At 36.3% G+C, this 14,797-nt stretch overlaps 2 protein-coding genes across 4 annotated transcripts; one reads left to right on the forward strand and one right to left on the reverse strand.

The window, feature by feature from the left end:
- Positions 2,285-5,103, forward strand: LOC104744991 (polygalacturonase QRT2-like). Its single transcript, XM_010466141.2, has 9 exons — positions 2,285-2,618; positions 2,703-2,837; positions 2,940-3,104; positions 3,196-3,216; positions 3,318-3,525; positions 3,813-3,894; positions 4,241-4,349; positions 4,444-4,560; positions 4,670-5,103. The coding sequence occupies exons 1-9, from the start codon at positions 2,361-2,363 to the stop codon at positions 4,889-4,891; spliced, it is 1,317 nt and encodes a 438-aa protein (XP_010464443.1). The 5' UTR covers positions 2,285-2,360; the 3' UTR covers positions 4,892-5,103.
- On the reverse strand, positions 5,138-13,576 carry LOC104744992 (MAP3K epsilon protein kinase 2-like). 3 transcript variants are annotated; one of them, XM_019237338.1, is made up of 25 exons: positions 13,260-13,576; positions 12,999-13,133; positions 12,881-12,901; positions 12,726-12,799; positions 12,555-12,645; positions 12,400-12,483; positions 12,212-12,313; positions 11,909-12,040; positions 11,677-11,748; positions 11,465-11,568; positions 11,225-11,324; positions 10,736-11,098; positions 10,012-10,344; positions 9,889-9,933; positions 9,507-9,686; positions 9,333-9,416; positions 8,952-9,049; positions 8,789-8,872; positions 7,785-8,467; positions 7,315-7,682; positions 7,036-7,170; positions 6,636-6,868; positions 5,922-6,092; positions 5,659-5,773; positions 5,138-5,572 (listed from the first exon to the last, which is right to left on the reverse strand). In XM_019237338.1, exons 1-25 carry the CDS (start codon positions 13,317-13,319, stop codon positions 5,396-5,398), a joined length of 4,044 nt encoding a protein of 1,347 aa, XP_019092883.1. In that variant the 5' UTR covers positions 13,320-13,576; the 3' UTR covers positions 5,138-5,395. The 3 variants fall into 3 exon arrangements, with proteins under 3 accessions (XP_019092883.1, XP_019092882.1, XP_010464444.1); XM_019237337.1 differs by having other exon boundaries at positions 7,315-7,685; XM_010466142.2 differs by lacking the exon at positions 6,636-6,868 and having other exon boundaries at positions 5,922-6,325; positions 7,315-7,685.

Consider the following 14,797-nt stretch of genomic DNA (forward strand, 5'->3'; position numbering starts at 1 on the left):
TACCCGCTATTACCCAACCCTTTATCCGAAATGTGGAGGAATATGTAGATATACTATCACCTAACGCAACAAAGAGTAAAAAATCAAAGTTACACGCAAGACCCCATTCCATGCAATGATGCAACAATCTAAACCTTCTCTAACTTAACCTTTGACATCATTTACCAATTATCCATCTTGTGTCCTTTTCTGTTAGCTCCGCCTACTTTCACTATATGTTGATTCACACTATGCACCGATATAACAACATGCATGCATTGTTGCTTTCTTTTTCTAAAACATTCTAACATATTTTTTCGGGGCTCAACGTAAATAATGTACAATTATGGTCATCAAAACAGGACCGTGTCTCAGATTTTGATGGTTTCTCAATATATATTTTTTGCAATATAACTGTATAGTTGGAAAGTCGGAACTGAATCCATTTTGGTGCTCGGACAATATTTTCCACCGAAATAATACGGAAAAAGATAAATACGAGAATTTGGTTTCTTACCGAAACACATTAGTACTAATCCGACCACAATACGTGCAACACTATTGAAGAGAAACAGTTCAAAGTATTTCGTTTCAAATTGACCGCAAGTTTGGGTCTTTCGAGTTATCTAAGACGAAGAAAATCATTATAAGAAGTTTGAATATGTTAAAGGTTGGGTTGAAGACATATCTAACAAAAGTTGAAGTTAAAGCTTTAACCAACAAAACTGCTTTTACTTGAGACTTATATTTCAGTTATTTGCAGATAACCTAATTCAAAGCCAAAGTCAATACTTACTTCTTCATCTAGGCCGAGATTAGCTCTTCCGTTTTCAGATTAATTGTTTAATAAAGCTCTTTAGATGTTTTTTCTTTTCTCTTACCCATGTATGTTGGGATATGACCAAAATTTTCAAATTTTTAGCCAATCTTTTCCCATCACATAAGAATTTTTAAGGGGATTTTTACCAAACACATATACCATAAGTGTATTATTACGGGTTAGACTGGTGCAATTTGTCCTGGTTAATGTCAAACCATTAGGTTAACAATTAAATCCACTACTTTAATTTTACGCAGTATAAATAAAATAAGACGTTTGCTAACAATATACATACTGTAACAAACATACTAGACCTACAACACGATCTAATTAGTATGTAAACAGAGGTCTAGAAATACGGGAAATCGAAGAACAAACCAAGACTTTTAGAAACCTCGATATCTTTAGTCCAACTGCTAAACCGATCCAACCAACAAAATGGTGAACTCAATTCTATGAGGATGTAAAGTAATGCTTTACGACGAGTACGTGGTACAGGGCGTAACGCCATGACTTCATTAAAAAAAAAACTGAAGAATATATCACAGAGCAAAAAAAAGTTAAGAACTTATTTTTCTCATTTCTTTTGTCTTTTAGGCTAATTGTCACATAGCCACTTTCTTCCCTCCCACGATGGGAGTTAGAACCAATCAAAGTGGGAACTACACGAAGAATTTTGGACCACTATGCCATAAACCCCCGTCTATTTCTAACTCGTCTTAATAAAAGAGCAAAGTTCGAAGATTTTGTTTAAATTTGTTTTTTTTCTCTTTTTTTTTGTAAAACGATCTTCTTTGTATAACTGTTAAAATTTTTGATCTAATTGATGAGAAAAAAAAACGAATGTCTTTAATATAAAAGTTCATTTTATATATTTATTATTCGTCAAGGTAAATGTCTTTAAAGTGGCTTCATTAATGCAGAAAATCCACAGTCAAAATCCCAATATTTTCTTGTAGTGATTAATAGAATAAAATAAACTTCCTTGTGCCAAATGAGGAATTATAACAAACATTTCCTGCTGGTTTTTTACCGAATGACAAATAAGATGTGCATATCTAAATATCTCTTATCAAGTAATTTTAACTAGTATACACCTACAAATAAAGAAGAAATTGAAAACAATATTCTTTTATCCAAAAATTATGAGAACCCCAAAAATTATGAAAACAATATTCTTTTATCTAAATATCTTTTATCCATGTAATTTGATATAATTAAACAAACTAATCCAATTACCAATTTTAAAAAGTAAATTGATATTTTTTAAAACTAATTAATGAGATTTTATTAGTCAAATTTCCAAATAAATAATACTATAAAATATTAATCTTAAACTTATAGATTTTTTTTTGTTTGGAGTCAAACAACATATTGATAGAGTATCTAAACAGTGGAAATGCTCTTAATTATCCTCTCTCTCTCTTTCCCATGTCTATAAATATAAACCCTTTTGCATTCTCCATGATACATCATTCACTCTTCTCTTTCCCTCAATTATTCTTTATACGTCAAACCCAATTTTAATCTAACTTTGAGAGAACTCACTCAACAAAAAAAAATGTATGAAAAGTTCATAATCTTATCAGCATTTTTCTTAACGTTTCTCCCTTCTTGTTTCAGCAGCTACCCATTCAATCATAGAGATGCTGATCCTTTCATGTCTTCCGATGTTTATTACGAAACCAGTCATCTACATGGTCACATTACACGTAGCAGTCATACGAAAAATCACCATGGTTATGCTCCTAGATCTTCTCCTCAAGCTTTTAACGTCAACTCTTTTGGTGCTAAAGCCAATGGAAACGACGATTCTCAGGTATACCCTTTTCATCCATATTATATTGATTTCCACAACAATATTTACGATCAACGTAAATTAAAATATATATTTGAACCGTAGGCGTTCACGAAAGCTTGGCAATCAGCTTGTTCGTCGACCGGAATAGTTTACATCGTGGTTCCGAATAATAGAAAATACATGCTTAAACCGGCCAATTTCTCCGGTCCATGTGAATCATCCTTGATTGTTTTTAAGGTATGATAAAAACCAATGCAGCTAGTATATAGGCATAATTAAATTCTTATCGTATAATGTTTCTTCTACATCTTAATTATAATTTGTTATGTGTGAGTTTAGATCTACGGAATGATTGAGGCATGGGAAAATCCATCAGACTACAGGGAACGTAGGCACTGGATTGTGTTTGAAAATGTGGATAACCTTCGTGTTGAAGGAGGTGGCCGCATCGACGGTAATGGACATATTTGGTGGCCAAAATCTTGCAAAATCAACCCTGAGCTTGTAAGTTCTTCTCTATTTGGATCAATGTCTTAAGAGAAACCCTTAATTAAAAGTATATAAATCGACTAACTAAATTTATTTTGTGAAACAGCCGTGCCTGGGAGCTCCAACGGTAGGAACCTCAAACGCCCCCTAAATTCAGTTCTAATAAATATACAATGGAGCTCTATTAAAGAAATGTAACTAATGTATTGAAAATTATTAATGGGGCAGGCGGTTACGTTTGTGGAGTGTAACAACTTGAGAGTAAGTAACATTAGGTTGGAAAACGCACAGCAAATGCATTTGACGTTTCAAGACTGCCATAACGTGAAGGCTTTGCATCTTATGCTCACATCTCCGGGCGACAGTCCTAACACCGATGGCATTCACGTTAGCGGAACTCGCAATATCTTAATTCAAGACTCTATCATCCGTACTGGTAATTATTAATGAACCAACTTAATATAAAATGCTGTCTTGACATTCGCATGCAAATTAGTGAATTAATTAAATATGGGTTACAAAAGGTCTGAACGTTTGTTCTGTTTATATTTTACTTATTAAACATATATTGTTGTATCAACACTTAATTGAAGTCAACATTTATTGAAGCTGAGAGAGGATTGTTACTTATTTCAATTCCTACATTAATCTCTCTCACTCTAGAAATATTGTTGTTTATTTGGTGGATAATAAATAGTAATGTGTTTGTTTTTGGTGATGAAGGTGATGATTGTATATCGATAGTGAGTGGGTCAGAGAATGTGAGAGCGACAGGCATTACATGCGGGCCGGGTCATGGAATCAGGTCTAACCATCTCTCTCCCTAATTTCACCTAATTTTTTTGTTTTTATCTTATTTTAAGCATCATACTATGTGCAACATTCTGTATTATATTTGTTGGAAAACTATCAACTAATCTTTATCAACTTCGATCAGAGAATTGTAAAAATATGCCCATCTTTTATTTTATTTTAATGAGAAAAGGATATATGATGCATGCTCAAAACCATATGTTGCCTAGAGCTATTAAAATATCTACTAAAACGATAAATGCAAAGTTTTTAAATGGTGTTAAGCGTTCTAGCACAAGCATTTTTATTTGGAATCACTAATAATTTTTTTTGGTGTCTTGTTTTTTACATGAAAATAGCATTGGAAGTTTGGGAGCAGATAACTCAGAAGCATATGTTTCAAATGTGGTAGTCAACAAAGCGACTCTTATAGGAACCACTAATGGTGTAAGAATCAAGACTTGGCAGGTAAATTATCAATTATCTTTTGTTTTATAAAAATAATTATTACTATGAAAAAGAAAAGAAAAAATATGAGTATTATTATTAATGTATATATCAGGGAGGACGTGGAATGGCAAAGAACATCATATTCCAAAACATCATAATGAAAAACGTTACAAACCCAATAATCATCAACCAGGACTACTGCGATCGTGTTGAATCATGCCCCGAACAGGTATGAAACAAAATAAAGACGAAATTCACATCAAATAATATAACAAATGTTTTCAACACAACTAGAGTTATAATCAGTAATAATAATACTGAGATGGAACACTTGGCAGAAATCGGCCGTGCAAGTGAGCAATGTGTTGTACAAAAACATACAAGGGACGAGCTCAAGACCGGTAGCTGTGAACTTTGCGTGCAGCAAGAGCATCCCATGTCGAGGAATTTCAATGCAAAACGTTGAATTGGTCGACCAAACCCAACAAGATGTCTCCAAAGCTTCTTGCTCCAATGTGAGGTTGAACACCCTAGGAAACGTTTTTCCTCTTTGCAATTGATCCCCACTATAAAAAACTTAGTATTCACGGATCGATATCAGTCTATTTCTATATGTACTCGAAATTTGGTCTTAATTTTTGTATATATATAGTCCATGTTTGAAGTAGGTTTTTATGGAGACAATTGATAAAGTGGGATTGTAAGGGTTATACAATTAGGGGATTTGATCTTGGTTAGAAGTGAAACAAAATGTGATTGATTTCTGAAATATTTGACGTTGGTCCTAATTCTAAAAAAAAAATCTATTAAGAAGCAAAGACATAATGCATTTTCATTCATTATATGATTAAATGAAATCATATCACCAAAAAAAAGTCATTCCTCCAAAAAGTTCTACGGAGGAATATACTACAAAAACCAGTAAGTGTTGGCATCTCTCGAGACGTAAAAAACACTAGAGAGACACACAACCTTAACAATTACAAATCTGTTGTTGCAAAGGGAAGGTGATATACACTTTGCTGGGTGAGTTCCTACAAAAATGGGAATTAATGAATGTACACTCACAAGACGGTGTTGATGTGAAGTGCTTTCAGGAGAGATGTAGCCATTTGCTTCACTAGAACTTGGCCTCCTGAACGTTGTCCATCGCGTCGTTCTTCTATCAGATTCTGCAATTTCTGAGGAAGATCATTCTCTACGATCAGCTGTTTTGGCTTTGGATGCTTCTCGTAAACAGCCTGTTTCCAATGATCGGCAAAACCAAACACTCAACACCCAGAACAAAGATAAGCGAGGACTTGGATAATCAAACTATACCCGTTACCTTAATTAGTTTCAGGAGGTTAAGTCGAGCAATCGCATCTTGATGGTCTAGTCTTGAAATAAGTAATGGCGTCAATCCATTTAATGCTAATGTCTTGTTGATATCAGGTGATTTCCTGGATTCAACAAAGAGAAGGATTAGTCCATACTAGAGGAGATATAACACATTCAGCATCAAAGGATTTAACAAGTGGCAACTTCACTCATAGTTCTAACTAATTTTGAAAAGATAGATAACCTATTCAAAAGAAAAGAGATACATACGTGATAATCTTCAAGAATGGCTCCAATATGTGCACAAAATGCCTCTCTGGGCAGTTCTGGAAGAAGTTAACTAATTTCTGAATTGCATCTTTCTTGAGAAATGCCTGCTCCACCTTGTGGTCAATGTCTTGCGCCAAGCAAACAGCAATTGAATCCAAGGCTATCACTGACCAATATTCATCATCGAGTAAACTCAGGTAAACATCCAGACCGCCGTGGGCCCTTAGCTGCTCTCTAGAATTCCGAGATGCATGAGCCATATCACATAGTAGTGGCAATGCATATTGTTTTAGAGGACAATCCGACACGATGAAAAGCATCAGGTGCGGAATGATTCCATTTTCAGCCGCTTGTTCCTGCCTCCTCTTGTTTATCTTACAGAGGTTGAACAGGGCACTAAGTACCTACACAATTTTACAAACGTTGGTTTGAGTTAAATTGACTAAAAGCAACAACGAATGATATAAGAACTAGAACAAGAGTCCAAACTTCAATATTTCAAACAGCATACTAGACAACAAGTTATAACCGACAGACAGAGGCTATCTCCATGCAAGTCAAGAAGGTAACCTCGTGATGGATCTGATTAACAAGAGGCCCATCCTTAAGCTCAAGGTTGGGGATCAAGAGCCTAATTGCATCTGCACGCTGAAGATTCTCCAAGCAATTGGGATCCGTCGATAAGTGATTGGTGCACTCCAGTATCTNACTGACCAATATTCATCATCGAGTAAACTCAGGTAAACATCCAGACCGCCGTGGGCCCTTAGCTGCTCTCTAGAATTCCGAGATGCATGAGCCATATCACATAGTAGTGGCAATGCATATTGTTTTAGAGGACAATCCGACATGATGAAAAGCATCAGGTGCGGAATAATTCCATTTTCAGCCGCTTGTTCCTGCCTCCTCTTGTTTATCTTACAGAGGTTGAACAGTGCACTAAGTACCTAAACAATTTTACAAACGTTGGTTTGAGTTAAATTGACTAAAAGCAACAACGAATGATATAAGAACTAGAACAAGAGTCGAAACTTCAATATTTCAAACAGCATACTGGACAACAAGTTATAACCTAACAGACAGAGGCTATCTCCATACAAGTCAAGAAGGTAACCTCGTGATGGATCTGATTAACAAGAGGCCCATCCTTAAGCTCAAGGTTTGGGATCAAGAGCCTAATTGCATCTGCACGCTGAAGATTCTCCAAGCAATTTGGATCAGTGGATAAGTGATTGGTGCACTCCAGTATCTGGAAAAATAAAAGGCGTTATAAACATGCAACCTGAAGATCCTCTAAACCACAAATCCAAGCTTGGCCAAAGAGAAAACGGAAACATTATATGAAGCACTGCTGGAGAAAAAAAAGTAGGAACTTCGTAATAATTTGAAGTACCTTTAACAGAATAGGAGGTTCAACACGGTTGAACATCAGGAACAGACGACTGAGTAAGCTTTGGCTGCACATGTATGATTTAACTGATGTATCAGCTCGAGCAAATTCAAGAAGCAGATCAGCCACTTTCTCCAAGTATTCCCTTGCAACATCTGCACTCAGCGTATGGGCAAGTGAACCAGATGATGTGTTACTTCCAGGTCTAGCATTTAGAACACCCGAACCTGACAGTACACCAGATGCTGTCTGAGATGCAATCCCACACGTAGAAGCGACTCTTTCAATAGCCATAACCTTCTTAGTCATCATGTTACTGGAATATCTAGGCATACTATCAAGATTTCCGTTTTCTTTTCCACGTCCAGAGACTTCTGAAGAAACAATGTAATGATACGGCACAAGCGAAAAAATCATATACGTATGTGCTTACAATATGAACAGTCTTCTTCAATACAAAAATTTTAAATTACCTGCAAATTCGGCCATTAAAAGATCTAGGTCTCCATTGGTTTTCTTTTCGTTTGACGCATGCAAAAGAGGCAGTCTACTTCCATGTCTCTCTATGCCAGTGATATGCTTTACATAATCCAGTTGACCAGAGAGGTTTCTTGAAGGGGGTTCTTTGTCCAACAAGCTAAGCAAAGGTCGAACTTGATCTGGCTGAGTAACAGGAAAACCATTAGACGCACCTTCCGCCATTTTCTGAAGCTTATCAGTTGATGTTCTATTGGCAGAGAGAGATAACCTATGTTGTTTTACAACATCTTCTGTGGCATCTGGGGAAACACTGCTTAATCTAGGCCTATCACCATCTGGTTGATGGACATCTGACCTTCGAGATTTTGAAATCAAGGCATGAGAAGGCTCTTCACCACCCACACTGCTTAATCTAGGTGAAGTTTCCCGCTGACTAAAAATAGGATTGTTAGGGTCAAGTTGACCAGAGCGTGCTCGTGGAGTTTGACCATCCGCAATCAATGCGTCCCCTGACATAGAAGCCAGTTGAGTTGCCTCACTCAAGCTATAAAGAGTGTTGACTAGCCTAAGAAGAATTCCATTCTTTGCTGCTATACGGCAGAAATCATTTCTCGGGGTGGATCTTTTGAGTTTAAATACCTGCCACATCCCATCAATAGCTAAGTGTACCATCTCCCTGGACAGAAGAAGCTCAAATCAGTAGAACTTAGTAGCACATAAAGAGCGAAAAGAAACAGACTTGATTAAAGAGAGAAGAGCTAAATCAGCTAGTTAGAAATGCATCAGCCGTTTTCAAAATAAGAAACACACATCACATAAATTAGGCAGGACAACAGGTTTAAATACAAAATCAGATGCTGCTGGGAATGGTAATAACCCAGGAATCACTGCGTGGGATAAATTCCAAGTCCTTCTGACGAAATACTGGATATATTTCAGTTCTTTATATAATTGAAAGTAGTCCAGACACTGTAAGAAGACCGTAAACTGTACCCACCTGTGTTTGGCATAATCTGCTTCAAGAAAGCCCACCAAAACAGGTATTCCACGACAAGCTATGAACATTTGCAACGTTAAGGAGCTGTAAAGAAGCTACCAAATCAACTATATGACTTACAGAAAAGGTGAAGCAAATTAATATGTATTTGATGACTCGTAACCTTGACTGACAAAGCTGCTGCAAGAAGTACGCTGCTTCCTTACGAATTTCTCGAGTACGACCCCTCTCAGAACCAGCAAAACTCATTACCACAGGAATCTGCCATTTCACAAGGAATAGTCAACTTTCATGGGATTTTTTTTGTCTATTTGAGAACATCGTGAAAACTTAGGTGATAATGTAACGACACCGAACTTTTCATATAGTTTTAGGGATTAATTTATCTACGAGTTTTCCCAACAAGGTATTAGCTGTTGAAATGCTGTTCGACATTTAAGATAAAAATGTAGACAGGAGCCTTTGATTGTCGATTCCACCGAACTATACCAAGGAACTACTGGTGATTCATCAAGTCAGCTATCAAATGGAGAGTAAGACTTACGAGGCCAACAAGACAAGCATTTTCCAGGAAATCGGTGTTATCATTTATGATTTCGTTTATCAGCTGCAGCATGGCATGTATTACCTGAAAACACCAAAAAAGATTCACAAGCATAAGCTAACTACTGATGATGAAAGACAACAAAAAAAACCTGATTGGTTACAACTAACGTACGCGAGATTTAGGAATATCAAGTAGATCCATTAGAGGGAGGAAACCATGCTGTGTCACAAATACTGCCTTCTGCCCAGGTCTCTGACGAAACATGGCAACAAGTTTCTGACAAGAAGTTACAATTGCATCTTCTGATTCATCTGGCCTTAAGGAGCTCACCAATCTGCTGAACTCGACTGCCTATAAAAACTTACCATTTAATTACTGAGAACTAAATTCACACAACAATAGATAACTACTAAAATTGAGTTGAGAAGCCTTGGTTTGCTTTCCAACCCCTAATTATCATTCTCAGAGTAAGGAGTGGGTTGGTCAAGTAGCATTATCATGATATTTATGATCAAAGATGGCTAAAAGCTCAGGATTTAAATTTGCAGAATACCTGCAGAGGAAAAAGATTTTCCGCGGGCGATTTTTCATCAAATACCTGAGAAACAAGATATGAATATATGTTAACAGCATACTACTTGAATTATCAAACCTGCATACTTGAGACAGAGCATACCAAGCCATCAATGTCAATAACATCATCTTTCAAAACACCCATCATCAAGCGGAAAAGATCACCACCATCTTGTGAATTCCCCGTTTCACCCTCCATTTGCTTCTGAGCAATTCGAGCCCTCAATTTTGTTGCCAGATCATTCTTTCCACCATCTGCAACAGGAGAATCACCCTCGTTCACATTTGTCGTAGGCATTGATGTTGAGGCTTCATTTGGTTTTCCCTCAGGAACTTTATCCAGTGGATGAAACAAATCATGCAAAGAAGCATCCCCAGGAGGATCACTAAATCTAGTCAGTTCACTCCCACCAAAACTAGAGGAAGTCTTCGCAGCCTTTAAGATAGAAATAACAAGCATAACAGATCGAGTCAGTTTGCAAGCCATCAACAACCCTTCCCGAGAGTAATAAACAAACTTTTCTTAAAATAAAGCATCTACTACAAAATAAGGGCAAGTATTGCGATAAGATCTTGAAGTGTACAAGACCAAAGCCCAACAACAAACAAAAATAGCTCATTATAGAAGTCTTGAAAGTAAAAAACGACAAAAAAAAAGAGGTTATCTATTACAGTACAAACTCAGCAAAGTGTTTTGTTTTTGTCAGTTAAGAAAAAAGAATTTATCAATTAATTCAACAGACAAAGCACAGCATACTCGCTCGTGATTTACCATATATAATCTAAATAAGTACTAGGGCAAGAATGACTAACAAAACACAACTGACCTTTCGAAGCCCCTCTTCACCTTTTTGGCTAAAACTATGCGATAACTGCTCCCCCTGGATAGAACATTCTTTTCCAACCTGCTTTGTTGCTATAGTAGTTCTTCTACCTTCAGAAGCTTCCCTTTCAAGATTTCCAGGTTCATCACATTCCGATTTCTCATGATTCTCTAATACATCTTGAGATGTTTCCTTTGCATCTGAAGAAATACGAGAAAACTTATCGTGGATAGACAATTTAGGAACTTGATCTGAATTAACACCATCTTCTGAATCCGTTCTTTCTTCACCAAGATCGGGTGAAGATTGATCTTTCTCAGACCTAAAACTCGCCACACCTACCACAGGTGATTTGCTTCTCGAGTTCTGGACACAAAAGGACTGGGTCAGTAGCTTTAGCAAAGTTCATCTCTGTTTTTAATGCAGTATACTGCTCATCTCTAGGCATCTCCAAAATATTAATTGATAATAGAAAGAGCTAATGAATCTTACAGTTTTTGTCACCCCCATTTTTTCTACTGAAAGGCTTTCAGCTACTTCTTGACTACCTTCATCATCCTTCTCTGAACTTGAACCAGGTTCCTTAATATATCTGCAAAGGATGAAGTGCCCAAAGACAGAAATACAGGTTAATGAAAGCAAGGAACACTTGTAACGAACCCCTACGGGGAGATAGATAATAAAATTTGAAATATTCTTCCACAAGTTAACGTAAAAGACACAGGTTCTAGCCTGATGGTTCCACTATGCCGAAGTGATGATCGCAGTGCTCGTCTAGAGTTCCGTATCCAAGGGTGAGAGAGAAGTGTCTTCGCATCAGGCCTCTGCCTGGAATCCTGTAATATGCAAGATACAAATAAGATGTACATACTGGATATTAGATAAATCAAAATGCCTAGGTTTCCGTAGGTAGAGTTATTAAACAATATTGTATCAAGCTATACCTTCTTGAAGCACAGACGTAGGAAGTCTGTAATATCGGGAGAAAGACTATCGGGAATAGGAGGGGTATCATCCTGAAACAAAACCAGAAAAGGAATAGTTTAAAGTGATTGCTAACAGCTATTGCATTATTGCAGGAAGGAAGTGATTTAAAACAAGGAAGAATACGAATAGGGAAGGAAGAGAAACCTAAATTTAATTAACTTAAAGCAAACTCGTAAATGATGGCAAAACCTGAACAATGCGGTAGAGGGCTGGCATGGGTTGCAGATCATAGTAAGGAGGTACACATGTCAAAAGTTCAATAATAGTGCATCCAACACTCCAAATGTCAGAAGCAGCACAAACTCCTGACAATTCAATAACCTAAAACAAAGTTTGAGTATCCGTCAGTCCACACATAATCAGTTATACGTTTTTTAAAGGAGAAAACAACATCCTTTTGTCAGAACAAAGTCCAATTTTAGAAATTACATACGAATATTTGACCTATACAGAATATGATGGAGGAAGATAAATATATTATCAAAGATGTACCTCAGGAGCCATCCAGTAAGGAGTTCCGACCACTGAGTGAGTGTTACAATCAGCCTCATTTAGTTTAGTGGCAACTCCAAAGTCAGCAAGCTTAACAAGTCCCTGAAGTATGAGATAGTCAAGTATTTAACAGCAAAGAAGAATCTTGTCCATCTCAGAATACAACAGATCTTGAACTAAAAACACACCTCCTTCGTTGTCAAAATATTAGCACCCTTGATATCACGATGTATGACACCCTGCTCATGCAGATATACTAAACCTTCCAAGACCTGTATTCACTAGTCAGTCCACAAGTGTTTCAAGAAACTTAACTCAACTAGAAAAAAAGATATATACGGACCTGTGCAATGTAAACAGTCACCAACGACTCAGGGAAAGGTCCAAATTTATTTGGTTTAATAATGTTTGCGAGAGAGCCATTCTCAACATATCTGCAACACACATAATTGGACATGAGTTTCCAGACGGTAGTCCAGAGTGGACCAAAATAAAATACAAGAATATGACTTACTCCAGAATAATGTGAAGGTGAGTCTTTGTCTTCAATGATCCAAGATACTTGACAATGTTTTTATGGTTCAAGTTCTGCATTGACACATCATCTTAGAAAGGTTATAAAGAATGTGTAAGTTGGGATAACTGCACGATATGGAAGAAAGAAGGTACCTTTAGGAGATCGATTTCTTGCTGATGAAATTGACCCCCACAACAAAAACAGGATTCAGAGTCAGTGATACTGAGATTACATTTAGAACAGAAATAAAAAGGAAAGTAAACAACAAACCATAATGGTGTTAAGATCCTCTTGAGCAATATTTTCTAAAGAGACTTGTTTAATAGCAACAAAGTCTCCATTCTCCAGGTCTAATCCTATATAAACTCGACCATAAGCTCCTTTACCAATTTCATCTCCCAGCATCTGCCCCTCAACAAAAAAGCACAAACCTTTGAGTGACTTCAATCAATTTAATCAAACCCCACAATTCCAATTTCAAATTTGCTAGACCAAAAGCTAAAAACCCAGAATTGCGGAGAAAAAGCTCACATATTTGTTGTCGAGAGTCTTTGATTTGTGGAACTGGGATGACGTCATCTGTTTCGCCATCTCTGAGAATGCACCCAAAACAAAAATTACCTACTCAAGACTCCATTTTTATTTTATTTTTACGAGGGAAAATTCAGGAGAAACAAAATCATAGAATTTTAGGGTTTTTTTTCTCAAAAGAAAATTAAGGAATCGAGATGGGGTTTGAACTTTGAAGATCAAAACTGTCAGCCCTAATACAGTTGTGAAAATTTAATTATAAAATTAATCAAAAAATTATACAAAATTAAAGGTTTGGAAACTGACGACGAACTGTATCAGCCGGAGAGATACTTTTTTGTCGATACCTCAGGCGCCAGGCCACAAGTATTCTCTTTTTTTATTTTGAGGTCCTTACCTTTTTATTTCTTTTCGATTTCACCCCTTTTAAATAAATAGTGTTCTAGGGGAAAACACACATAAGTATGATAATGAAAAGAGTAAATCATACTAAACCTTTTCTCTTCTGCCCGCGGAAAGGGAGAAGCTTTGCTGCATGGAATTTCAGTTGCATTTGTTTCATATCCGCTTGTTGATTGCTCGATAGCTTAGTCGGAGATTTGTAGAGTTTCATGGTGAAGTCGACTATGTTTTTTGAACTATTTTTTTTATCGAGTTTCAGTTTCTTTTGATTATATAGAGAATCTATATGGATTAGTATTATCTTATCAACAATTTAGATACGAAAATCTCTTATTAGTATTCTAATTGGCGGAATTAGGATAATGTGTTTTGATTGGCGGAATTAGGATATAATCTGTTTTAATTGGCGGAATCAGGATAATCAAATATCCACCGTACGGCCAATCTAAATTGTAATCTTAAAAAAAACTTATCTTTGCCTCAAACAATTAGATTTTAAATGTTTAGGTGAACTTACAAAATAAGCATGTACTTACAAAATAAGCATGTACTTAAAAACATATGAAATTAGGATACATAGATTAGAATATTATTTAGTTTGATTACACTAGTTTCACACATCCTCAGGCGCCAGGCCACAAAGTATTCTCTTTTTCTTTTGGGGTCCTTACCTTTTTCTTTCTTTTCGATTTCACCCCTTTTTAACTAAATAATGTTCTAATAGCCTCATATTTTTAACTCTTTTTAATTACACTAGTTTAAAATATGATTTAAGATTCATATGTCCCTATGTAAAATAATTCGATCACTGGTTAATTTTAACAACGATTTCAGTGGTAAATAACTGTTGTTTATACAGTAGTAGTGAGTGTGATTGTGTAAGTGGGAAACAAGTGATATCCAGCTTCTGCGCGCAAAACCATATAACTGTTGTTTATACTCCATTTACATCGATAATGATCAAACAAAAAGGAGTCAAATTTTGGATTACTCTGTCAAAAAAATGCGAATTCTTTTTGAAAAAGACAATAAAATTCTAGCCTCAAGAAAAAATCAGGCATGCCCATGTCAGACCTGTAAATTGTCGGATGGATAAAAAGCCTATCCAAGAATGGTTAGGATTTAGAACTTAGGAT

Source organism: Camelina sativa, chromosome 15 (genome assembly GCF_000633955.1).
Source record: "Camelina sativa cultivar DH55 chromosome 15, Cs, whole genome shotgun sequence".
NCBI classification, from domain to species: domain Eukaryota; kingdom Viridiplantae; phylum Streptophyta; class Magnoliopsida; order Brassicales; family Brassicaceae; genus Camelina; species Camelina sativa.